Genomic DNA, 25,196 nt, shown 5'->3' with positions numbered 1-25,196 from the left:
ATCGAAATTTACACCCCTAAGGGAGACGACGAGCATCCCCGTCACTTTCATATGCGAGTCCCCCCCCCCCCCCCCCCCGGGCCTAAAAAGCCTCTGGTCAGTAGGCCTAGACAGATTGTGCTCGCAAAATCATGAAAAGTTGCTCTTTTTAAAGCCAAAAAGTTGCTACTTTAATATATCAATATTTCATACAAATATTACTAAATATCATCAATCATTGTTCTTTTTGGATAATTGGAACTTAACAAAGTTCAATATATTAATCTGAAATGTATATCTTGGGCACGAAGACTCGCGCCAGCATTTGTCGCAATCAAAATTGGATCTTCTTCCTCCTCAGATTCTGTTTCTTCTTGTGCAACAACTTCGTTTTCTCCGGTGTCCTGCGATATTAAATCTATTAAATCGCCGTCCGCCATTGTGAGGAAGAACACGCTGCCGACGCTGGGCAACCAGGCCTAGAAAGCCTGGGCGACCAGGCAGTGGTAGTGAACCGAAAATAACTGGGGACGAGGTGGGCTTATGATGTCCTCTCAACACCTCTTCAACACCCGTTCCCTGCTAGTATGCAAAGTATCAATGTTTTTACAGAAATAGATGTTTCCTTTTCAAAATTTCAACCACATGTTAATTTTTGTGATTCTTATTAGGCATATCAATACAAAGTTGCTCAAAAGTTGCTCAGAAAGCCAAAAGCTGCTCAAGGTTGCTAAAATTGGAAAAAGTTGCTCCAAACGCCAAAAGTTGCTCAAAAGTTACCGAGCACAATCTGTCTGGGCCTACTGGTCAGGCCAGTAGAAGGCTGGGACCAAAACCTCTATAAGCTTAAGAATTGACTTGAGAATAAAATTCAGAAAACGTGATTTCAAATTTTTAAATGTACACAGAACAAGTTCGGTCCTAAAAGCGTGTCCGTAAGATAATGAATCAATCTTGTCCAGAAACTCAATAAAAACTCCCAGTATCAATGTTCTATGGAAAATAAATGGGCAAAATATCGGCAGGCGAAACATATTTGTCAACCAATAATGTACGCAAAACTACCTCCACTCTTTCGAGTCCCCTCCATCCCCTCCCTTAGTCTGTTGTAAGACCACGGAGTGGGATAGAAAACTAAATGTCCACCTGAACCATTTTTCTTTCCCCCAATCACCTTTTTGTTGGCCGCTAGCTCACACAACCACCCCTCATTTCCTTTCTCGATTGTACAAGTTCATGTCCGTGTTTCCGCATCTGGGAGGTTAAAGTTGGCGGGAAATGTTTGTTCGACGATGTGATGTGTTGCCTTTCACTTTCACGCACAAGGTTTCACTTTTGAGCAAAATTGTAATATCGAAAAAGCAAAATTCTAGGTTGGGATCTACGAGGTCGTCACTTCTATTCTGAGTAGTGACGTTATAACTGCCTCGTACCCAGACGCCTTTCTCTTTTTGAAATGGGCGCGCGCGCTTTGTTCGCCTTTTGTTGCAGCGCGAAAAAAAAAACGAAGCGCCTGAGGTAGCCTACGAACGCAGACGTATTTTCGACTGTCGTTATAAAATGTTCAACACCATAGACAATGGTCTATAAGAAAGAATGTGGATGTGAAAAAATGTGGCCGATTTTTTTGCTTGTAAACCGTGAAGTGAATTTTGTTTATATTTTCTGTCCTCTAGTTTTTATGTTGTTGAATTTCAAACTCCACAAAACAATAGCAATGAAAAACACTTTTACACAAGAGAAATTAAACCTCGATCAACTTTTCATCCAGCTGGATCAGTGCTCTTGGTTAAAAGGGACTATGTCACGCGAATTTAGGCAATTTTGGCACTGGCCAACTGGCCATAAAATTAACTGAAATATCACAATAATGGCTGTGGAAAAACTCAAAAGAAACACAGAAAAGTCAAAAAGCGGCATGGATGGGCAAAAACGGATTGCGTTCGGGTAAACTTGAAAAACGTCGGCCCGACTTTTTCAAGTTTATCTCAATTTGTATGAATGTGTCATTTGCAATGCTCATTTCTGCATTGCTTCGACGATTTTAGTCGCCTCCACACTGATGTTTTGGTTTATGGCTGCATTCTTCGATCTATCGCAAAGAGAGAGAGCAATAGGATTTCAGGAGGATCAGTATAATTATAAGAGAGAGATTCTACAAAGCAGTTTGCCAGTAAAAGTATTTTCCTTTTATTTCAGTCTTAAAATCATTTTACAAACTCCAGATAAAAAGTAAAAAAGTAAAACTTCAAGTCGCAGTCCAGCTGAAAAGAGGAAAAAGACAAAATGTCAAACGGAGGTGCAAGTAGTTGAGGTGCTTGTTGAACTAACGTACATACTAATAGTAATTGGACGGATCGAGTGGAGTACAATTCATGGAGTAATCAGGCCGAGCGATTTGAAATTACGAGCACGATTACTCACTGAATTGTACGACACGTGGTCCAATTACTAATATATCGTGTCAACAACAAAATTCGAGGTTAGGAAATCTTTGAGAAAAAGTCTAAGGTAAATACAATTGGTCGTATTAACAGTAGAAAAACAGCAAGAAAGAATTCAGTTAATTGTACGTGATTGACGCGCGAATGGCTTCGGTGTCCAATTACAGGTATCCAAAAAGGCGCGACATATAGGCGCGTGCAGAACATATACCTTATTGTTACTTATTTTCGCGGGAACTTATTAATTTCGCGAAAATGGAACAGGCACATTCGCGGGACTTTACCAAAAAATACGTTAAAACAATTAAAAATACGTCAAAAACGTTAAGAATAAATTTTCGTGGGTCTTTAATTTCGCGATATTTTTAAAGTTCAGTTAAAATCGCGAAAATTAAGTCCCGCAAAAATAAGTAACAATAAGGTAATAACATATAATTTTGTTATAGATACGATTAATAATTGTGTTGGGTGGCCAAACGGACGCTCAAATTTACATGCAACTGTACGAATAATGCAACAACAAAAAAAGCCATTTCAAAGCTCAGTATGGGCTTAGTCTTCAGTGAGTCTTCCGCGGTCAAAACTGTAACGAATGACGTGGAAGCAATTTGCGTGGACTTGCATACTAATTTAATCCCGAAAAAAGTGAACACAAGTCATCGCAAGTCAAAACAAGTTCTATACACGCAAAGCCTAGCCAAAAGGCATCGCAAGTAGACGCAAATCTAATCAAAGATCTCTTCGAGATATCGACTTTTTTTTGCATGAAGTTAGTATGAGTAGAAGTTTTATCCTGGGCATTGTTGTTCAAACATATCATGGAAGAATTCAAACTCTTTCAGTTCAAGCATTTTTTTCATTTTCGCGGAGGAAATGCTGTATTTGTCAGTCGCGACGGCTGGGCGCTTTGCGACTCATATACTTTGGCTTGGTTAAAAATGGTAAACTTTGACGTTTGCCTTTAATCCAAATAGTTGTTTCCTTTCGAGTTAGAAAGATTTCTACTTGGCTTAATGCAGGGTTCTCGATAAAGGTTACGCACGACAGAGTTACCTTTTGTCTCGTCACGCAATCTTAACCCCACATTGAGAAGTAAATTTTCGTTTGGATATTACCAAAAGCCGCTTCTCCTCGCGTTATTCTTTACCTTACGGCTACACATGCCATTTCTAACGACTACATTTCCAGTAAAACAGTTGCTGTTTATTTTTCTAATGGCGATGCATTATTTTCTGAATACATTCTTCATATATACCCACACCCCCGGCCCACACCGAAAAGAAATCTCTTGAATTGAGAACGCGAATAAATGATTATTTACTCGTGTTTAGCGTGACTAACGCAATAGATTGTCGCGAAAACAAATCTTTTAGGTTGAATATTAGCGCCGCTTTACTCGTGTTTAGCGTGACTAACGTAATAGATTGTCGCGAAAACAAATCCTTTAGGTTATGAGTAGAAGGTTTATCCTGGGCATTGTTGTTCGAACATATCATGGAAGAATTCAAACGCTTTAGACTGTGAAAGACTTAAACGTTGCCTTCATGGGCTGAACCACTCACATTCTCCACTAGTTGTGTCATATCTCATTTGAGATACTCACGCATAAAAATAATTGTTATATAACATTTATACATGTGACAAGTCACGTTTGACACGCAGAGATCGCAAGTGTTGACGCAATACTAATGAGAGACCCTTTCATCACCCACAGCGGAATATGTGCCAGGTCACGTCTTTAACATGAGATTGCAAGTGTTGACGCAATACTAATAAGAGACCCTTTCATCACCCACAGCGGAAAGAAATCCCTTGAGAAATTAAAAAAGTCCCTTGAGAATTAACAAGAATGTTCCAAATTTTGCCCAACATAACTGCTATTCTCCTACGTTCGCTTGTAAACAAGCAAAAAAAGTCGAAAAAAGGGAAAGGGAGGCTGGGCACAAGTATTGACCTCAAATTATTGCGAAACAGTAGTCGTCTTACTCAATCATTAGCTGAATTGGTTACTAAGGTAAAAAGCACGGCTTTTGCGTAATGTGAGTCTGAGGTGCATTATGAGTACAAATTACATCAGGGTTTACAATAACGTACAGCAAGCATTTTTGGACTTCCAAAGTCTTACAAGGATCACTGAAAAAAATTCTAGATCATCCAAATACTTCCAAAGATTTTCTTCTGTAAATATTATTTGAAGTCCTACTGCCCATGTACAGGGTGTGAACGGTCAATTAAATGCACGTGTATTATCAACAATTGCAAGTAAATAATAGTTTGAAGAAAGTGGAACTATATACACCTTATTCGATGGTTTAACATACAATACACGCAGATATTTTGCGAGTTGCGTAGTATTTTTCCGAGCCCCGTAGGTACTAGGGGCGAGGAAAAATACGAGCAATGAGCAAAATGTCCGCTCGTATTATATGTTAAACCATCAAATAAGGGATTTATTATTCCACTAATTTTTCCACTTTGTTTGGGCCAGTATTCCGTAAGTTTGTCCGCCCGTATTTTTGCCCTGTTCTACTGTGGCATATTTTGCGCGTTCTTTAGCCCTAATATGGTAAAATGGCGCAATAGTGGAATAATAATTTGCAGTCTTTTACAAGTGTAAAAATAGTATTAGCTATACTTACATTAAATTAGCACCCTGATCCCATGAAACGACGGGATATACCATTCCCACTCCCGCTGCGGCAGATGCATCTGATAGCCATGCCGCTACTGTAACCCATCATGCAGTCTGCACCTCTGTCACAGATAAATCTCCCCATAAAGGCCGCAAATCCAGTACATCGTGCTGAAATATGAATGTTTCCGTTTGAATCAATGGAAGATTATTGAAAAAAAAAACATTTCAAACTTCAGCTGTTGCTTAAAGAGACTGTGTCATGTCTGAGTTTAGTTTACTTGATTAAGTTCTGCCAAATACTCTCTATGAAACTTAATGTTAGCGAAGAAATTACTTAAATTATATAAACAGCAGTGAAATACCAGGTAATCTTTGGCGCGAAAAAATCATATTTTCACACATGAGAATAACATGTTAAAAGAAACAAGTAAAAGAAACAAGACAAAGTACAGTACGACTAAGTTGAAACCAGCCTTGGAAATTTATTTGCCTGGAGTGCTTTCCAGTTCAAAGTGGCTATATTTCAGTAGCATAACTGAGCGGTAGTCCATTGGCAAAATGACGATCTGATTAGCTACACAGGTACCTTCTATTGATAGTTAAACACCTCTCAGAGTGCGCTCAGTTTTTCGCTAAATTTTTTCAACAAATCCCTTAAAAAATCAACTCTAGCGATATCATGTGTTTAATAGATCAGCCACTGGGTTATGCTAAAACAGTTAGATGGCTCGGTCTCGGTTTCTACTGGCTTTTGATAGTTTTTTGCCAACTATCAGCTGTTACCCAAAGCATAACCACACTGACCTACTATTGGTAATCGCGCAATCTGATTGGCTACACAGGTGCCTACTATCGATCCGTAGAAGGCTCTCAGAGCGCGCGCGTTGTCTTCGCTAAATTTTATCAATCAAAACCTTCAATAAATCTATTCTAGCGATATTCTGAGTTTAATAGATCGGTCAGTGGGTTATGCTAACACAATTAGACGGCTCGCTCTCGGTTTCTACCGGCTTTTGATAGTTGGCTCGGGGCTTCGCCCCTCGCCAACTATCAGCCGGTAGAAACCTCGCGCTTGCCGTCTAATTGTTAAGTAGAAACGTCGAGCTTGCTGTCTAGGTGTTAATTGGTCTCTCTCTCTCTTGTTATTATTTACATTATTAAAAAGCATAGATGGCAGATAAGAGGAGGTTGTATACCCCCAAACGAAAATTTGGGGAGGGGCTCAGTTTCCCCCCCCCCCCCCCCAAGTTTAAGTGCCGAAAATATCGCGACGGCAGCGAAAATTGGTTTGTCAAGATATTCCGTCTCGTGAGTGCCAGTTCAAACGTCTTTGAAACTTCCTAGGAAGTCTTTGGGAAACTTTGTTTATCTTCAGAAAAGTTCAACAAATGATCAGAAACATTCGTATGGCCTTCGAACAACAATCAGAGAATCTTCGGTCTAGAAAATGCCAAATATGAAAACCTACCAAATATTTTTGGGACAGTCATAGCCCCCCACTTCCCCCCATCCCCCACCCATGTTACAAAACGCTCCGCTGCCTCTGAAAATCACCATCCTCAAAAAAGGGGCAACCCAAATAACCAAAATGGTAAAAACTTGAGTGCCAAGGCACTCAATTGAGTAAATACAGTATTCAATATGCACTCATCTAAAGGCAAGAAAAATTTCCAACTTTTAAAGTTGTCTAGATTACTTACTGATGCCGCGATTGTGTCCGCCTGGTATCCACATGCCTGGAATATATCCTCCTAGAAGAAAGCAGCAAGTTACTATTAGGCTCATTTGAATGTGGGTGGGGACAGGGGGGTCTGAACCTCCCACCTCCTGCACCTCTTACTTCCGCCTACCGTACCTTTTACTCCCACTTCCCGCCCCTTTCCATAGTGGTTCCCATCTCTTTGTCCCATATCTATTGCAAAATATAACGAAACATTGCGAAATTTTACTCGTTTTCTCCCGGTTCCCGCCACCTTAGGAATCCCACTTCCCACCCTCTCTTCTCCCGCTTCCCGCCCCTTTTCTTCCGGTCTCCCGCCCCCCTGTCCCCCTCCACTTGAATGGTTACCGGTATGCCAAAATGAGACAAAAACATACAGTGTGACCAGTCAGAACTTTCAGAAGTGGAATAAACTGAACAAAATTACATCACCAGTTGAAAGATCAAGTTAAGTCAAAAACAGTAAACAATTATTTTGTTCAGATGCTGGTAAACAATTACCATGTAACCATTAATTATAATCATAGTTTTGTATTGGCAAATTCAATTATTTTCATGGTGATCCAAGTGGCATTCTCATCTTGTTTCAGTACATGGTATTTTGAAAATTATATCTTAAAACTAGACCACAAAAACAGTGCTCCAGTCTTGTTGCTCCATAGATTTCTTCAACTTGACTTACATGCATGCAGTCGGAGCTGGTTTTAAATGCGACACACAAGGATTGGTTCAACACTCATTGTTAAATATGACACATAAAACAACGTGATTGAATTCTGTACTTACTTTTCTCTCTTCCTGGGCCTTCCACATGGCCCGCTGCAAAAAATAAGCAAACATGGTCCATCAGTATAAAACACACAACATCATGTTAATCTAACCTAAGCCTAATATCTCAACTTTTTGTCACTGATCCTAAAGACTTTTGGCCAGGATTATTTTGAGGATTCCTTGGTCTTCCTTGCAGGCTCATAACCAGGTATATGGGATCAGGGATCACAGCCTTGGGATCGGGATCACAGCCTCGGGATCGGGATCACAGCCTCGGGATCCCGGGTCACAAGTCAAGGGATCCGGATCAGCCAATGAGATGGGATCAGAATGGAATCAGGGATCAAATGTTGCCACATTTTGGGGATCAGGAATCAAAATTTATACCGGTAGCTAAAATTTGGGATCAGCGATGAAAAAATATACCTGGTTACGACCCTGTCCTTGAATTTGAAGGCAATTTTGTACATTTCAAAGAACAACAGTTTTGTATCCCCTGTAAGTTTACAACAAAGAATTTCACAGTAAACATTTTCTAAACATTTCGACTGTAAACAGACACATTGTATTTGATAAAAATTCTAAACCCTGCGCAGCGTAGGTGCTGAATGTATAAATGACAAAAAATGTAAATAAGCTTACTACGCTGTAGTCAAAAAACTATTCCCGACGTTTCGGCAATGTTGCCTTCTTCAGGGGGACAAAACTATTTCGCCGTTACATTGTATTTGATCTTTAGACTTTACCTTCATAACATCCTGCTCCGGCAGCCCAGCCATCACCTATAAAGCCCTCTTTGCATTCACACGTAAATGCCTCATTATACTGGTAGCACACAGCATCTTCTTCACAAACAACTTTTCCAACTTGTGCATATACACCAGTGCAGGGCTCTAATTGAAAAAAATACAATTTTTCATAACACGCAAGAACTACAGCTGTATTTGATGTTGTTTTTTTAAATGTCTTCACTGCTTCATTCCGTCTTTAATATGAAAACAGAATTGCCGATTATATTCCTCCGACCACAGAGCTATAAATTCCCATAAATTCCCCTAAATACCAAGAGAATATCATACGACAGGCACGACCATTGTTAAATTCAGCAAAGTCATTGCAAGGTATACGCAACTTCCCGCTCTTATTTTTAAAGGTTCTTGCTTTTAATTAAAGATTCCCGCTTTCAAGGACTCTTACCTTAACGACTGGAGATTCTTTTTTAAAATTCTCTTTGCCAATTATAATTACGCATAAAGCCGAAGCCAGATTCCCGCTTTTAACGGGCGTATTGTCATTGGGAAACACCGTTAAGAAAAAAAAATCTCCTTGTGGGGAACGAAAATAGTTGAAAGTTAAACCACCTACCAGCTGGATGTTCAACGTCTTGAGCATACGCGCTGGAGAACACAAGGGCGACGACAAAGGATAACAAAATCCCGTTACCGACAAAACTTTTCATCTTCATCTTGTAAGCAGAAAACTTCTTGCCGCCGTTTGTAGTTGTTCAGCTACAACTGATTTCAACTCGCTTCACACACGCCATTTATCTCTTGGCTCGCGACATTTTCATACGTCAACTGCTTATGTCAGCCATTTTCAAAAATTGCCCATATGTTTTACTATCGATGACCATCAACGGACCTCCAACGGACCATCAACGTCAACCAACAACGTCAACCAACAGAGTGTACTGCTGATGAAGACAAAATCATCGCGAGCGTATTCAAAATGGCGAGCTTGTAGGCTTACGAAGCTCACCGTATGTTACGCGTAGTTTCCTTCGCAGCCGTTATTTATGAACGTTTTAAAATGATTTTCGAGAACTGTATATGAAGAGCACGTCAAAACGGCAAAGTCTGCCATACATCTACATAATAAACTGTCTCTAGAAGAGCTGAAAGTCCACCTCGCCGATGGATTTTTTCGCGGCCATTTTTGATAGTCGGGTCTACTCTCTCGCGGTTAAAATCGAACTAGTTCCTAGTTTCCCCTCGTAACAGATCAATAAAAGAGGGAGGAGGTACAGAATAGGGAGGAGGGAGAATTTGCCAAAAAATTAGGGAGGAGGGAGAAATCTTGGCTAAAAAAGTAGGGAGGAGGGAGACATTTTAGCTCAAAAAGTAGGGAGCAGGGGGGGAAAAATTGGCACAAAAAGTAGGGAGGAGGGAGAAATTCGCTCAAAAATGTAGGGCGAAGGGAAGAGACGACTGGGGACGAGTCAGCTCCTGTCCCTCTCCCCTCATAAAACTAGCTCGATTCTCTTGCGATTTTCTTTTCCTTCACTTTTGAGCTTTACTAGTCTCAACACCCTACAAAACAACAGCGATGAAAAACACTTTAATACAAGAGAAATATAAACTTTTCCCACTTCTTCCACGCTATCACTATCTGGGGAATTTTTTAAAATCTATTTTAAAAAGTATACATTGGTGAAATAGCACTATGTAAGAAAAGTGCAGAAAATTATATTGGTAAAATTAAAAGTATCAGTAACCTCAAGGTATGATGACAATTTGAAAACATGATACTAATCTGCATTATACGATTTAGAAAACAAGATCTGGAGTGACTTTTTTATCTCAAGTGCTCTCAAATAATGAGGGATGGTGGCTTTATGGTTAGTGTGATGGACTCTGATTGGGAGCAATGCGTTGTGTTCTAGGGCAAAAAGGTTGGCTCTTGTAGTGCCCGGCGCGGCGTCTTTGTGTCTCTCTCCACCCTGGTACCAGTAAATGGATAATAACCCTAGATGATAACCCTGCGATTGACTACCATCCAATCTAGGGGGAGTACTAGAATTACTTCTAGTTGCTAATGCTATCAAAACCAAGATAAGCTCCTCCTTTTTTTAAATAATAATACTTTATTTTTCACAGCACATTACATTACTTACATTGATAACACTAAGTACATATACAGCATCACTGCCGTGTCACTGTAACATATTATACTTAAAAATTAGATATTAGCTGAGCCAGCGTGATGGGCCAACATGCAGACCTTGGCTTTACCCTTTTACCTCAAATAACTAGAGTGTTTACAGTATAAGTACTCAGTGTAATAAAAAAATCAAGTGCAAAGAAGTCTGCCTTGTCATATCATTAGAATATCACCCATTGTCCTGTGTAGCTATCATTTATATTGTTTTATTTGTCTTAGATTTTGATATCATTAATTTTATTATTTTCTTAGGTTTTAACTTACAAGATCACTTGTCAACCAATGTATAGGGAAAGGTGATTATCATTTGTACCACCGCCTCCCTCTTTTTCCATATAAAAAATATGAGAGAAACAGTGAGGCACTGGCATCTACTTCTCACATGATTTTTTTTCCACATTAAACCGTCAAAGGAAAATACCGGTATGTGAAAATAGTGGGCTCATGTGAACAGTCTATTGTAGAGTCAACCTGTGATGATCTGAGACTAGCCTGTGAGTGTGGCCTTCTCCTTTCCCTATGAACGCTGGCCATGCACCTCGCGCTTCACGCTCGAACTCCCCACGTCTACTCTAAATTGTGCTTGTGAAGTAGTCCATCAATTCCATTAAGTCTTTGCAAAAAATGATACATCTTCTGAGACGATTTCCTGTTTTGCTACTTGTATATTATGCAGAAATGAGTCAAATGTCATCATGCAGATGCCAGTATTTTATTGTCTTTAATATTATTCTGGCCAACCCAACCACTTTGAAGCCCTTTCTCCGTATATTCTCATCTTTAATTTTGATATTGAGTCGTTTTTTTTCCCAACAGAAACAGCTGCTAATCTCCTGCAACACAAATTCAAGAATGAAATCAAGACTGGACTTTTAAGAAAAAGCACAGACCCCAGAAGCACCTACTAATATCCATTTTTATTAATTTTATAAATTCTTATTCATGACTTTTAATCGAAAAATTAAAGTGTAAAAGGGAAGTTACACCTACTCTTTGACTTTTCCATCTGAGCTTTTGTGCTCTCTCATTCTGGCAAAGGACTCTTGTCAAAGGGATCTGTAGGAAAAAAACAGTTCTGTGAGCCATAGCATTACATGTACAACTTAAGATTGACAGCACATTTCTTGCATCAGTGCCAGAGCAAAGGTGCCACTTGATGGAATTCATAAATTTGAAATACAAAAGCCCTCTTGCCCACCCCCCCCCCCCCCCCCCCCCCCCCCCCCTATCAAGCATAAGTACTGCTCCCCCAATGCTCATGAAAATGTGAATTTGTGCCTGGGTTGGTAATTACGTTGTTAAAATATTGTTTCAATTGTGGAGGAAAAGAGGGTGGGACTTGATATGAAAAGAATTTATGCTCCAAAGGGGAATTAACAAAGGATTTGCAGTAACTGTTATAACACTTCTTTTTCTGTTCAGTTATTTATTTATTTATTTATTTATTTAATTGTTTGTTTGTTTGTTTTGTTTGTTTATTAATTTATGAGGGTCGTACAACATAGTTGGGCTATACAAATAAAAATACATATACATATAAATTTAGTACAAACTAGGATTACATGTAGGTGTTACACTGTACAGACCTCTCAACCTCAAAGAACCGGAAATCTGGAGATCGAGGTAAAAAAACCGGGAGATTCGAGTAAAAACCAGGAGATTAATTAACTGACGGACAAAAATAACTAAAACCAGGTGCTAATCAAGAGAAGGAGTTTTTTTTCCTATTTTAGCAACACAAAAATTAACGTTCTTTTCACGGCTTGTGTCTTCTATATATGGGCTTCGATTGTGTGTCTAGGGAACAAACTAATGAAATACCTTTGCTGGCTACGGATTTACACAGAATTGGTGCAAGACAACCGCCTTAGTAAGCCAAAAATGACATTATACAAGAAATTGTATCCTTATAGCTTGTGACTCTGTTTATCGTGAGATTTTTGTGTCTTGTCGTGAGACCGTGAGATTCAAGAACCTAAAGTCGTGAGACTTGAGAGGTCTGACTGTACTTTTTTGCAAGTCTAACAACTCTTTTATGTACGTGCAGACAAAGCCATCTAACTGAATAATAAACCAAGCTACCTTCTAAATTTCCACTTTTCACATCCTAAGTTCAAAATTCATCTCTTCAAAATCATGTCCACCGACTTCTTTCCACAGAAACTCCACCACCTTGCTGTACTCGTCTATATAAATCAATGTAGTAGGCAGCCTTTGTTGTCCAGGGAACAATAAAATCCTTGCAAAAGTCTGGCTTTTGAAAAGGCTTTTTATTTGTAGGTAAAAACTGATTCAGGAAACTCAAAGTAAAATCATAGCAATTATTGCTGTGTTCATCATACCTTGAGAAAGGGAAAAAATATTCACATGTTGCTATTACTGTAGAGTTTAAAACAAAAACATTTCATTTCAACTCATTAATGACACCGTCATCATTATCATTACAATGTATCATCATCATTATCACTGCCATTGTTGTAATCATCATTACCATCGTTTGCTTCTTATCTACATGTATGTGAGTCAACTCTCACTACAAAAGACACCTTTAGGGCCACAATTTGGTGTCCATTAAAGTCTGTACTTAGCAGGAGTTATTTTCAGTAATACTTATTTCCCAGGACTTCAACTCCTGTCCATAATAAAAGGGTGTGGACCCACAGTTGGGACTTCACAAGGAGGGAGTTGACTGTAATTGTCAATCTCATCTCAGAGCCTGCTTTTTTCAGTCAGGACCAAGAAGGCAGACACTTGCAAAGTCCCATTGAAAGTCCCAGATATGTCCAGGATTGAACGCTAATAAGATGCACGTTCCTCATGACAGGCATCACAAAGTGTCCTTATTAATAAAAATTCACCAAAACACACCAAATTTTGTCAAATATGAAGTAATATGGAAAGGTCAAATAACACAGTCAAACATGAAGTACTCATTAAACAATACCTGCGTTCAATCCTGGACATAAGTGGAAAGTCCATGATTAACAGACTTCTGGCAATTGTGTGCAGAGTCAGAGTTTTTTTTCTGCTCAAAGCTGATTGCCTGACAATTGATAATGCACACTGCACATGATCAAAATATTTGACTTGGCTAGAGCCTACATTCCCCAGGGGGGGGGGAGAACTCCCATATATGAGCTATATAGGAGTATGTTACCCTGTGTAGGGTATGGTTTTCAAACAGTTTAGTCTGGGATAGGGTATAAAAATCAGAGAGTTTTGGACTTGAAAAGGGTATCATTTGCCAAGAAACTGATCAGTGATATGAAGAATGAAGTCCAGAATAGGACTATGTCTGGGATAGGGTACGTAGGGATTTTTTTAGTGTCTAGTCAGTATAGGGTTGCAAAATCAGCTGAACATGGTCTGGTATAGGGTAAGGGTTTCAAAATCCCAGCAGCACACCCCCACCCAACAACAGCAGAGTGCCCCCCCCCCCCCAGGCTACATTCCTGTTGTTGCATGACCACTTGAAAATTAAAAGTGGACTAGCAGTGTGCGTGTGACAGTTCCAAGTCTTATCTGAACTCTCTTGACTTACTTTGCAACAAACACACACTGATTGTGTGAAGGAACCATTTGCATTTAAATTGTTTATTAACTTACTCTTTAGAAGTCCACTGGCCACTGCAATACATCTGTTGAAGTTTAGAGTCCCAATCCTCTGGACTAGAAACATAAATGTCATCCACACTCACCGCAATACATTGCTCCCAATCAGTGCCATCGGCATGGAGGCCTCGTTCATCAAAATTATAAACCTTTCCATTTGACGCTGCAATTCCAACATGAAGATCATCTCCACTTTTGTAGTCTCTGCAAGGTGATCAGATGAAGACATTCTGCGTACAATAATCTAATCTCAGTGCTAAATTATGGAACTAAATATTTTATTTACATTCTGAATACACTGCTGATCTTAACTTGACTCTTGTTCAAACAAATTTTATCCTTCAAATAATCTTGACATTGGGATAGAATGTTTAAGAAACTTTCAACACTTTAAGAAGTCTTTGCGAGGCCTGACAAAAACTGGATGGTGTAGTTTAGAAAATATCCATACCCACCCCATGGAAGGTCATTGGAAATTCCCAGGGGGCCAGGGGTTGTCAAAAGCCAACATCAGTTTTTAAGGGAAAGTATGGTGCTTAACTGGAATTTCCAGAGGGGTGAGGTCAAACCAAAAAACCTTCCAGGGGGGAGGGATGGATATTTTCTGGAACAACACATGGCAACCTTTTGCCATCAAGCATGCAAATCCATTATTTTTATAAATCTTTCAAGCTACCCTTAAATCTCCAACTTAGACATCAACGTCTCAAAATTGGGCAAATAACTTAGTACTTTTATCCACTTCTGGCATCCATTTCATTCAACAAACAACTCTATGATTGACATTTGAAGTGACATGACAGGGTCAAAGCTGTAATTCATAAAAACTGAAAATTTTTCTATATTGATTTTTAGCTGATCATTAGGGTTATTCTATTTTATATCCACCCCCCTCCCCCAATAGATAAGTCAAAATTCCTCCTTCTAAGAAAGAAAAACAAAGTGCCAAGATGATGCCCCCCCCCCCCCTCCAGAAATAACCTGGTTTTTCTTAACCTCTTTAGAAAAAGCCAATGTTTTCCCTAACCCCTTCAAACTTTTTCAAAAGACCAAAGGATGCCAATGGAGCAACCCCTCAGAAATTAATTTCAAAGCCCCTTAAAAATCCCTTTTTTGAAAGGGGGGGTGGATATCAAATGGCACGGCCCATATGCAATCAGTTATTTTAGCTATTTAAATATACGCCTATGTTACACGGTTCTCTACTTTCTCGTTCTAACTTTCAATAACATCAGTTTTATTCCTTACCTTAAGAACGAACCCTTTGTAGGTTTCACCAAAAGAACGCAAGACACATTATTCTGTGAAACAAACGGGCTTGGAACACGAAACGGTGGAATTATCAAAGAACAGCATTTCAGCGAAATGCCGCACAGAGGACAGGTCTCCGGAAACTTTGTGAAAAATATATTCGTCTGATTAGTACAATGTTGCATGCAGAGGACTGCGTCTTCCGTTGCCTCACTCATGGTTCGATAAACTTAACTTGACTACAAAACAAAATTTTGGTAAGCCGCATCCGCCATATTGGATCGCTCAAATTAATTTCGTTCTCAGTGTCTTCTCCGTCAGACCCCGAAAATTCCCGAAGAGTGCCGAGGAGCGGACGGACTAAAGGCGAAGAGAGTCGCGTCTTGTTGTCAAAACCCAGCCGGCTTTGACATACACATAGACATAGACAAAGTTTATTTATCCACGAGAAGCTCTGAAGGTGTAGCTCGATAAAACGCTCTCGTGAAATGAAAAGGTTTAAAATAATAAAATTATAACAGCGATTTTTCAAAACAAATTGTTTTTTTGTGGGAGAGGGGCTCACCTAGTTAAGATTACTTAATTCTCAAACGGGCCTGGCCTGGGCGTATCTAGTTTCGAAAAATGAGCTAAAATGCAGGAAATTACTTAGAGTTTCCACGACAGGTGCCGGTTGGATCGGAAGTTTTTGAGTGATAGATTCTTTTTAGCTAACTTCTAGAAAGCGGCTAGTGTTTGTTTTTGGTCTATAGCGGTATCATAAAGCAAAAAGAGAAAAGAAAACCGACAAATTTTTTACTTATTTTTAATTTTGCAGTGTTTTTTAAAGCGACGATTTTGGACGACATCCCCGGTAGAAAGCAGTGATAAACTTTGGTCTGCTGAAGTCGCTGTCAGTTTTTATGGACGGCGTGAGGCAACAGGCCAAAAACCCAGCTGTTCTCACAAGCTACCTTGTTCTGTGAAATAAAATAATTTGCTTTTTACAACAATACTAAACTAAATTGTTCTCAAACATTGATCCCAACCAAGCTCGTCAAAACCTATTTAGCATTAGCTAAAAACTAAACCGCGCATTCAATTAACTTCTTAAAACTAATTAACTTTTTAAATTAGATCTTTTGCCGGCATTTAATGATTTCTCACGAGACAGTTTTACAATGCAAACAACGGCGGTGTCAAGAGAAGCAAGGAAAGCAAACAGTGTACAATATAGGCATTTATTGCGAAGGGATTTATCATTTACTCGATAACATTGAGTACATATCCTGACCGTTCCTGACCCATTCCGAAACAGGACAATCTGAGGCGTGTTTTGTCGATGTCTTAAACTCTTGTCCTGTTGGGAGATGTGTGCCCCATAGGGAGTTATTGTTTTCAATTGGCTTTGCTGAACAAACTGAACAGCTCTTGAAGAACTCGGTACTCGACATCGCCGAGGGAGTCTTGTTGCGATGTCGCCGGCGCCAGCTTCGACTCTTTTCACTACACTATCTAATTTGTCAGCGAATACAACGACAAGCGCTCCTGCTGCCCCATTTCAAGTCAATCCCAGTTTGGGACTTGTTGTGGAAGTCGTGATCCTTCTTCTGGTCTTCGGACATGTCCTGATCATCACAACACTCTGTCTTTACAAGCCGTGGAATATCGCCGACTTGTTGTTATTTTCGCTGTCTGTGGCCGATGCTGTCAATGCTGCTATCCCCTTGCAAATGTTGAACTTGCTGAATAACTTCATCGGACCTCATTTATGGACTCGAGCGTCGTGTGCCGTGTTTGTTATTCTGACGTATACATTCCGTATTGCCTCTGTGTGCACAATAACACTGATATCAGGCGACAGAGCGATTCTGTTAACGCGGCCTTTACAACACCATGTCATTGTTACGATCGGGAGGGCGAGAATAGCTGTCGTGGCGATTTGGCTATTTTCTATCTTCATGTCGATATTGCCTTTTATTGGGGTTGGAAAATCGGGTTATCGAGACGGGTACTGCTTTTATCAACTGTTTGATTTTGGAGTGGCGTATGGCTATATTATCGAAAGTATCGGCATTCTTCAATTAATAATCGTATTGGTGTGCTTTATTGCAATCAAGTTATCAAGCTTGAAGTTTGTGAAGCGCCAGTCAACGATGGCAGCCGCGAGACAAACTGGCGGGAAAAACCAACAAGCGCGGGAAACGGCTGGTACACGGCAAGTGAAGCAGATGTCAACCATGATGGCGATAGTGGTTGTGCTGTATTACATCAGTTGGTTGCCTTATTTGGTGAGTTTTCCGTGCGTGTGTGCGTGTTTATACGTGTAGCAGTGCGTGTTTTTATCACTTTTGTGAAGGTAAAAAAACATCTACCGCAAATACTTTCAAGACTTACGCCGTGACAGCCAAAACATCTACAAAAGCAATGAAAACATCTGAAAATGTTTGACAAAAATTTAGGCTGGCATTTTGAAAGCTGCGCCCTTTGTTTTCATACATTATTGAATATTTTTGTTCTAATTCCAGTGGTTAGGCCATGTAATAAAACAATGCACACAAAAGAGAAATTACTTTTTTGAGATGATTACTTTTTCATCGATTGAAATTAGTTCACCCGAACAATATTCGAAAAGAAATTTATTTGAGGGTGTTCAGTTTGATTCACTTGTTCATAATTTTTATGCAATTTAGTCAACAATGGCAAAAATTAAAACCTGGTATACACTACTAAAACACTAGTAATTGATACATGTAATTTAGCGCTTTTCATTCAATGAAATTGAATTGCATTTTAATTTTCTTTTATTTATATATATTTTCTTTTCAACTTTGAATAAACCTCATTCCATAAACCGACAACTAAAGCAACGAAATGAAATATTAATTTAATAAGAAAAATTTCATGTCCGACAAAAACTGAACAGAATTTTATAGAAAATTTACTGAGTTTATATCTTTCTAAAATTTTAAACTTTTTCAGAGCTAATTATTCAAGATCGACAATTATACTGCCTCTTTATGCAGCACTATTTTGCATAAAATATTTTACTTCCATTCAACTGGTAAATATTTACATTTCGCTGAACCACAGTAACCGCGTAGCAATCTTGAATTCTCTTAATTCCGGTAGTTCTCGTTCTTGGCATTGTTGCAAGTAAACCACTTCGTTTTGCACCAGCTCAGTGACCCTACATCAAGCGGTTTTGTTGGTCTTCTTTCACAAACAGCCGTGTCAGTACAGCTTCACTAGAGATAACAATACAAGGATTATCGACTTTATGATTTCTCTATCGCTGACAGCATTAACTTTATCAACATAGCTCAATTCCTGAGTTACCAACTTTAAATCATTCTGCCTTCAGTTCCAGCTGATCGAAAACTGCACGACCCGAAAGACTTCCCTCTTGGTCACCCCTCTTTCCCAGACAATTTATCCCAAGAAAAATTTTCATAATAGCATTTTGTAATTAATGCAGCTTAATTCAGTTTTCATCTAAAAGAAAAGACCTTATAATAAACGGTAAGCTAAGCTACACGCTAGGAAAGTTAAGCTGACTCTTGCAACACGAACAACATTCTTTTTCAACGACTGTTAACTCAGGAACAATACGCATTTTCCAGACACCCTTTTTAAACTGAGGCAATCAACAGATTAGTCTATGTTTCGACATTACTTTAGTTGTAATGTTTGCTTATAATGTGGCATATGTCATGATATGTCTTAAAAGAACTGATTTGAAAAAAAAATGTGTTTACCGATTGCCTATTTGAAAGCGTTCTCATTCAAATTGAAGAATCAAATGTCTGTTATGCAATAAAACAAAGTTCTACTGACAGTGTCAAAATCTTGACGTCCTTGACATGCCGATTTTTTCTTGTCTGGCCTTTTTTATTACGGTGGGATAGAACAGAATTACTTAATTCAGTCGGGGGAACAAGTGCCAGTTGATGCGATCACTTCTCCGAGAAGTGACTGAGCCCACAGTTTTCGCCCAGAAGTCGCTAAGCAACCTGACGTATTTATACACGCGACGGCTTTCGGAGTACTCGTGAGCGCTCGAGCTAGTTTTTGATTGGATAAAATGGTTCGGAATTTTTTCGAGTGCTTCAACGAAGATTTGCCAAAACGGCCCTTATTCCCCCGACTGAAATACTATCCACGAGCAGAAAAAATGAGGCCCAAAGGCACTACTCCGGTAGCGCGCAATACAAGACAGTTGTATGAAAAGTATGCTAACTCTCCTGGATTATCTCGGAGTCTTCAGAACGCAGACCAGGGGCGGATCTAGACGGGAGAGTGCGAGGGGTGCGCACCCCTCTCTGAGATGACGTAGAAGTCGCTTTTAAATTGAAATTCGTTTACGTCACTAGTCAGTTACGCCATTCCTTAGTGGTGCACCTCCTCCGTAGAAAAATCCTCAATCCCCCCTGCAACTGAATCTCCCCGGATACGAAGGAAAGTGCTTGAAATACGTGGAAATACTTACTAGCAACTGAAAAACAGTCGAAGTTTTAAGGCGGGGGTACATGTGAAATTGAGTGAAATTTTACGAGGTTAAAAGAAAAGAAAGGTGAAAGAAAATTGTTTTAAAATCACCACCAAACAGTTTTTTTTTTACCACCAAACAGTTGACTCCTATGGAAGAGCACTCCAGGTTGTCAAATTCTAATTTTTAAAATCACACTTAATCTTCAATATTTCTTATTTCTCCAAATCTTACTTCTCCTTTGAGAAAAACTATCTCCTCCCAAAAATCCTCAAAATTCACCAAAAAAATCCCCAAAACACTGCAAAACATAGATTTGTGAAATGAGCAGAGAGTTTTTGGATTGCTTGAAACGCCAACGAGATATTCGCCACATTAAACGGTGGAAAAACGGATTTCACGTGAACCCCCGCCTTAACAGACAACTGACAAAAGCCGCGAGTTTTTAAATATGAAGCCTTAAATTGTAATTGATAGTTCACTTTTTTTCTTTCAGCTAATTAACCTGTACAGTATGGTAACAGGACAAATCAACCACCGTCAGGTTATAATAATTGGTTTCTGCTCGCTTGTGAACGCCCTTATCAACCCAATCTTGTACGGAAAAATGAGCCTGCGATACCGCCAGGGCTACATGTACATCTTCAAGAGAATCCTGTCTTTGTGCGGGGCGGAAAAACCCGATGGATCATTCTTTGGTAAGGGCTTAACCTACACTCTACTTGAAGATGAGTAAAAAAAAATTGAGATTTTTTACGCATAATGTCGAAGAACCTATAACACCAATAACTTTTATTTGAATGGTCTCACATTAGGGTTTGAGCCCACAGATAAAAAAAAGTTGCAGAGCCACCTTGTACAGCGTAATAAACAGTACCACATGAAAATACTATTCAACAGCTTTCATTTGAATGGTCACATCCTAAAGTTTCATACCCGGATATAAAAGACTGAAACATCTTAATTGGTCGGAGGATTTGCTCCGGGAGTAAAAAGAGAAAGGTAGCTCAGATGTATGGTTAAAACGTTAAAGAAATTAACAGACAAAAAAATAACCGACAATCCTAAAGCTTGTCTTACTGGTTGTTCACATTCCGTGTATCAATTGAAAAATGAAGTTTCGTTGATTCTTTCGTTGTTGTTAATTTTTGTTTTATTATCTATTCACATTCTCGTTCGTATTTTTAATTTTCCCAAAACAGATGCTACGCGTCGAGCTGCCTCCATGGCGAAAAGACTCTCAGCACCAACAGTTTCATACAACGCCACAACTCGTAAAAGTCTTGATATTACAAATGAAGATGGCGGATTCCAGAGAACTGACTCTTCTGCCAGGAGAGCTGGGGTGAGATTTGAGGTCAACAACAAACGAGAAGAAAATAATGAAGAAGACAGAACAAACAGTACATCTAATCTCATTGAAGACGGCAACGCTAATTTCAAAAATTTAGATACCAGCTCCCTTCAGGTTTCTTTGCAGAGCGAAGACCAAGAAACGAAAGAGACTGATGCCGAATATACAACGCTGGATGAAAGTTTTGACAGCGCGCTGTAGATTTTCTTGGCTCACTTCTGCGCGTGCTTGGCAAATTGCCCACGTCGATAGGAGAACTGGGTGCAAAATCAGTTTTCGGCAAAACCTGGCCATGGTAAACGTTAACGAAGAAATTCCGATCCTTTCGATCAGTACGGCACTTCCGAGCCGCGTCTTGTGACGTCGCTTCCTTCGGGCGTTCTGGCACCATGACAAGACTGCGACCAAAAAAAAGTCTTGTTCCTGGACTATTGCTCTTCTGAGAGGGAATTAAAAACTTTTTTGCCAGAAGTTCATCATGATAGCCCTTAATTGCCATTAACATTGTTACTTACTTCCATAACATAAAATGCGTGGTGAATATTTTTTTTTTCAGATTAAAAGGAGCTAGTACACTTTCCCCAAGCAAAAGAAACGTTTACGAGTGATTCCTGCCCGGCATTGTATAACGTGGTTTAAACTTTGTTAGAATTGTTGTTTCATGTCGTTTAACTTTTATAAGTTGACAATGTTTTATGCAAGGCTTAACTTGGTATAACTAATGGTAAGGTGCCAGTGCTAATGTCAAAATAGTCCTTAATATCAAGCATAGTTAAGGAATTGACTAGGTGACCGTGATAATGACCTCGCCGTATAAACTCCAGAAAAGGTCGTTATACTAGATTTCACTGTAGTTTAAAATTCCTGATATTATTTAGCTCCGAATCAAGTAGCCACTTCATGGTATTGATATCCACATGTACTCCTTACCTCAAAAGAATAACGTCTAAAACAGAATGGAAACTTACTGTGCAAAATCAATATTAACGCTCAGCTTGCGTAATTTGTAAATAAAGAGGATGTTGTTGTTTGTTAATTGCGGCAAAATAAAATCGACAGTTAATTTCTTTGCTACTTGCGACAGAACAAAATTCCAGCGATATTAAGGAATCATTGTTAAACAATAATCGTAAAAATTTAGCTAAATTTACAATCAAAATATAGTTGAATGATTAGTTGTGTTTCCGTGCGCGTGTCGAATTAACAAGGCTCGATGAAGTTGTTTTAGCCTTACGGTGCAAGGCTAATACAAAATATAAAATAAATGAATATAAAAAATCTATCGGAGACAACTTTCTACTTTGCCAAACTACACCAAACTGACCCCAAATGACCATAGACCACCATAGGATTGGTTTCTTTGCAACACAGATTCCCAAAGCAACGGCAGTGTTTTCTAAGAATACCGCTGATTTTCTCGAATTCTAGCCAGAAACTTTGTATTCATTTTAATCAGGGATTACAGTCGGGGAACACACGCATCAAATTTTGTTGTTATTTTACTCAAAAACCAGCTTCCAGATTCCGGCCTTTTTAAGTTCGTCTACAAAAAGCTAAGCCACTATACAACTGCTTAAAAATTAAAACATCATGTTTGTGGCTTTATATGATTTGTAGTCTGGGCCTTAACTGCAAAGACTGTTAATTAAGTATCAATTCATAATTTCTATTTACATGCACACCTTCTTAACGCACTCCAAAGTAACAGACCTCCGGCACCAGTAATACACGGCCTGATGAGTTTTTTTTATGCCTCTGGTAAAATTTTGACCTCGCTGGTCCTGGTAACGTTTTTAAATTTCCCTGGTATTTTTTTTTCCTCTGTGGTGTAAAATTTAACCTTTGTTATTCATATCTTTATTTTTTTTTCTGTTTTATTCCAGAATAAAGCTTAAGTAACCGAGAGACTGTGAATCAGGATGTGATTTCCGCACCCCAACAAAACAAGAAAACAAATACGATTATAACTATAAATCCACCAATAAGATCTCTTGGCTTTCTGCCTGTGTTTTGAGCAAAAGAACATCACTTTAGCTAGGCCCGCCAACTGCTTATCTCAACTCTCTTGATCGTGTTGAAATCTTGCAGTTCTCGTGGCGACGATTTGACGCGAATTCCATTTTTTGTCACCGCTTTATTACAAATTATAAACAAGTTTACAACAATGGCATTTTACCGCTGTTATCATGGCTACAGGAAATGCAATACCGATATACTAAACTGGGTAAACAACACTATTAATTTATAACAGCTTTAGAAATCTTTTTTAACCTTTAACTTTCTCAACTTCTTATTTGTTTTCTTGGTAAGGGCTAATTTAAGTCGACAACAGCTACCTGAATGATCAGCAAAGTACTTGTCTGATTGTGTTCTTCACTGCTTGTCTCACTTCGTCTATCTTCCAACAGTAAAGAATCGGGTTTAATGACGAGTTCAAATAAACTAAACTTATTGTGTATTGCCTAGCGAGGAAAACAGATGAAGATTGTCCACTATTTGTCAACAAAGCCGCTACTATAGCACGGGGTAGATAACAAGCGACTAACGTCAGTTGCAGCCACAGTGCACTGGACACTGCCTTTCTGTATCGCGCCATGTTTAGTTGATTTGCTTGGTTTGGTTGTTGAACATGGCCTTGTACTTGATTTTGTTTATGACGGAGCGTGAAAAAAATCTTTGTGTAAGAGAAGATCGAGGTTACTAGACACAATGATGTACCCATAATTATACACCAACTGATTATAAGGGGATTCCAAAAGTACATTGCTGACGAGCATGTGGACACAACCCAAAACGTAACAACGATCACGTAGGTTCGCTTCAAAGTTACAACTTGTCTGTATCTCAGCCCCAACAATAGGGCGAGAAGTCTGTCCACGCTTATTGCAGTCGAAGTGTAGAGAGATACTTCAAACAAAACAGGGTCTGTTATGAAACGTTCGACTGTTATGTAGCGACAAACTTTCCAGTTTTCGTTCACTTCAGATATCAAAAAGGTTACAAAGAGAGGCTCTGAAATAAGACCAACACAGAGATCAGTTATCGCAAGGCTGCGAAGCAACAGCTTGGACGGCGGATGAAGTGAAGACTCCTTGCGAAGAGCAACTAGAATCAGCGCATTTCCAAGAAATGAAATGATGGAGAGAAAAATGTTTAAAACTGAAAGAAATGTCAACTGGCCGTGTATTCCAACAGCTAAACCTGCCGAGCACACCATTTGTTCATATGTTTTCTCCTTTTCACCGTCTCCAGTAAAGTTTGCTGTCGCCATTTCTTTGCAATATGATCGACGATCTGTAGATTAACCACGAGCTGGAATATTCTGATTGATAAAATTTATGAGCTGTCGCTGAAACTTCTCAGTGAAGCTGAAAAGTCGCAATACAATCAGCCTAAACGCCTTTTGTTATACTTTTCATCTAGTCAAATATGTCAACCATGAATTATATTTATTTGGAAAGCAATTTAACAGGTAGAACAGATGGTTTTATAATATCAAAGACTGTTTTAATTCTCTACAAAGTAGAAATGTCAGCCTGTTTTATTTTATTTGACAAAAACATTGCAATAAGGACAAAACTACAAATTTATAGTCAACTGTTGGGTCCGAGGCTTTGTTTTCATTTCAGGAAATATTTCATAAATACTTCAAACTATATTGGCTATCTGTAATTAATATATTCCTCGACACAAAGTAAACTGTCATATTTTTGAAAAATTATGTTGGAACAAATGGTGATGGCGATGTTAAACATTAGATATACAAACACGGATCTGAAGTTAATTTGTATTCTAGACTGATGTATCTTATAGTTCAAAGCTCTTTCTTTTGGATTTGCAACGTGTTTTAGTCGTAGGTGTTCATTTACTTGTTTCTTTCCGCCGTTATCCAAGCATTATGGGGCATAAACATCTGTTTTACATGTGTTTACCGCCATTATTAAAAATGCAAATAGCCATTAAAAAATACAATTTGTAAATACAATTTTAAAGTCCATACCGGGACGAGGTTACCCTCAGGT

The 25,196-nt window shown here is 39.0% G+C and overlaps 4 protein-coding genes across 4 annotated transcripts; 1 reads left to right on the top strand and 3 right to left on the bottom strand.

Moving 5' to 3' along the window:
- Positions 1-2,145: 2,145 nt before the first annotated feature.
- LOC144657701 (uncharacterized) lies at positions 2,146-9,075 on the bottom strand. Its single transcript, XM_078518062.1, has 6 exons — positions 8,915-9,075; positions 8,296-8,442; positions 7,565-7,597; positions 6,759-6,809; positions 5,063-5,226; positions 2,146-2,243 (listed from the first exon to the last, which is right to left on the bottom strand). Exons 1-5 carry the CDS (start codon positions 9,012-9,014, stop codon positions 5,069-5,071), a joined length of 489 nt encoding a protein of 162 aa, XP_078374188.1. The 5' UTR covers positions 9,015-9,075; the 3' UTR covers positions 2,146-2,243; positions 5,063-5,068.
- Positions 9,076-10,392: 1,317 nt separating this feature from the next.
- On the bottom strand, positions 10,393-15,657 carry LOC144657698 (MKRN2 opposite strand protein-like). The gene is made up of 5 exons (XM_078518058.1): positions 15,350-15,657; positions 14,096-14,305; positions 12,572-12,831; positions 11,480-11,545; positions 10,393-11,322 (listed from the first exon to the last, which is right to left on the bottom strand). The coding sequence occupies exons 1-3, from the start codon at positions 15,568-15,570 to the stop codon at positions 12,624-12,626; spliced, it is 639 nt and encodes a 212-aa protein (XP_078374184.1). The 5' UTR covers positions 15,571-15,657; the 3' UTR covers positions 10,393-11,322; positions 11,480-11,545; positions 12,572-12,623.
- A 932-nt stretch (positions 15,658-16,589) lies between these two features.
- On the top strand, positions 16,590-21,493 carry LOC144657681 (thyrotropin-releasing hormone receptor-like). Its single transcript, XM_078518038.1, has 3 exons — positions 16,590-17,622; positions 20,317-20,518; positions 21,023-21,493. Exons 1-3 carry the CDS (start codon positions 16,807-16,809, stop codon positions 21,373-21,375), a joined length of 1,371 nt encoding a protein of 456 aa, XP_078374164.1. The 5' UTR covers positions 16,590-16,806; the 3' UTR covers positions 21,376-21,493.
- Positions 21,494-23,148: 1,655 nt separating this feature from the next.
- On the bottom strand, positions 23,149-24,445 carry LOC144657689 (adenosine receptor A3-like). The gene has a single exon (XM_078518049.1). It carries the CDS (start codon positions 24,443-24,445, stop codon positions 23,519-23,521), a length of 927 nt encoding a protein of 308 aa, XP_078374175.1. The 3' UTR covers positions 23,149-23,518.
- Between the last annotated feature and the right edge of the window lie 751 nt (positions 24,446-25,196).

Source organism: Oculina patagonica, chromosome 6 (assembly GCF_052425735.1).
Source record: "Oculina patagonica isolate OP01 chromosome 6, crgOcupat, whole genome shotgun sequence".
NCBI lineage: Eukaryota > Metazoa > Cnidaria > Anthozoa > Scleractinia > Oculinidae > Oculina > Oculina patagonica.
The sequence above is the reverse complement of the archived record's forward strand: the minus strand, read 5'-3'. Positions and strand labels throughout refer to the sequence as shown.

Bases quoted from the DNA above. Each gene is read 5' to 3' on its own strand.
- LOC144657701 (XM_078518062.1), bottom strand. From the start codon at position 9,014: ATGAAGATGAAAAGTTTTGTCGGTAACGGGATTTTGTTATCCTTTGTC. The intron at 8,443-8,914 runs GTAGGTGGTTTA...TTTTTCAATTAG, and splicing joins AGACGTTGAACATCCAGCTG to AGCCCTGCACTGGTGTATAT. The intron at 5,227-6,758 runs GTAAGTAATCTA...TTCATATTTCAG, and splicing joins CGGACACAATCGCGGCATCA to CACGATGTACTGGATTTGCG.
- LOC144657698 (XM_078518058.1), bottom strand. From the start codon at position 15,570: ATGAGTGAGGCAACGGAAGACGCAGTCCTCTGCATGCAACATTGTACT. The intron at 14,306-15,349 runs GTAAGGAATAAA...ATCACCTTGCAG, and splicing joins ACAAAGGGTTCGTTCTTAAG to AGACTACAAAAGTGGAGATG. The intron at 12,832-14,095 runs GTAAGTTAATAA...CCCTTTCTCAAG, and splicing joins GGCCAGTGGACTTCTAAAGA to GTATGATGAACACAGCAATA.
- LOC144657681 (XM_078518038.1), top strand. From the start codon at position 16,807: ATGTCGCCGGCGCCAGCTTCGACTCTTTTCACTACACTATCTAATTTG. The intron at 17,623-20,316 runs GTGAGTTTTCCG...TTTTTCTTTCAG, and splicing joins TCAGTTGGTTGCCTTATTTG to CTAATTAACCTGTACAGTAT. The intron at 20,519-21,022 runs GTAAGGGCTTAA...TTCCCAAAACAG, and splicing joins ACCCGATGGATCATTCTTTG to ATGCTACGCGTCGAGCTGCC.
- LOC144657689 (XM_078518049.1), bottom strand. From the start codon at position 24,445: ATGGCGACAGCAAACTTTACTGGAGACGGTGAAAAGGAGAAAACATAT.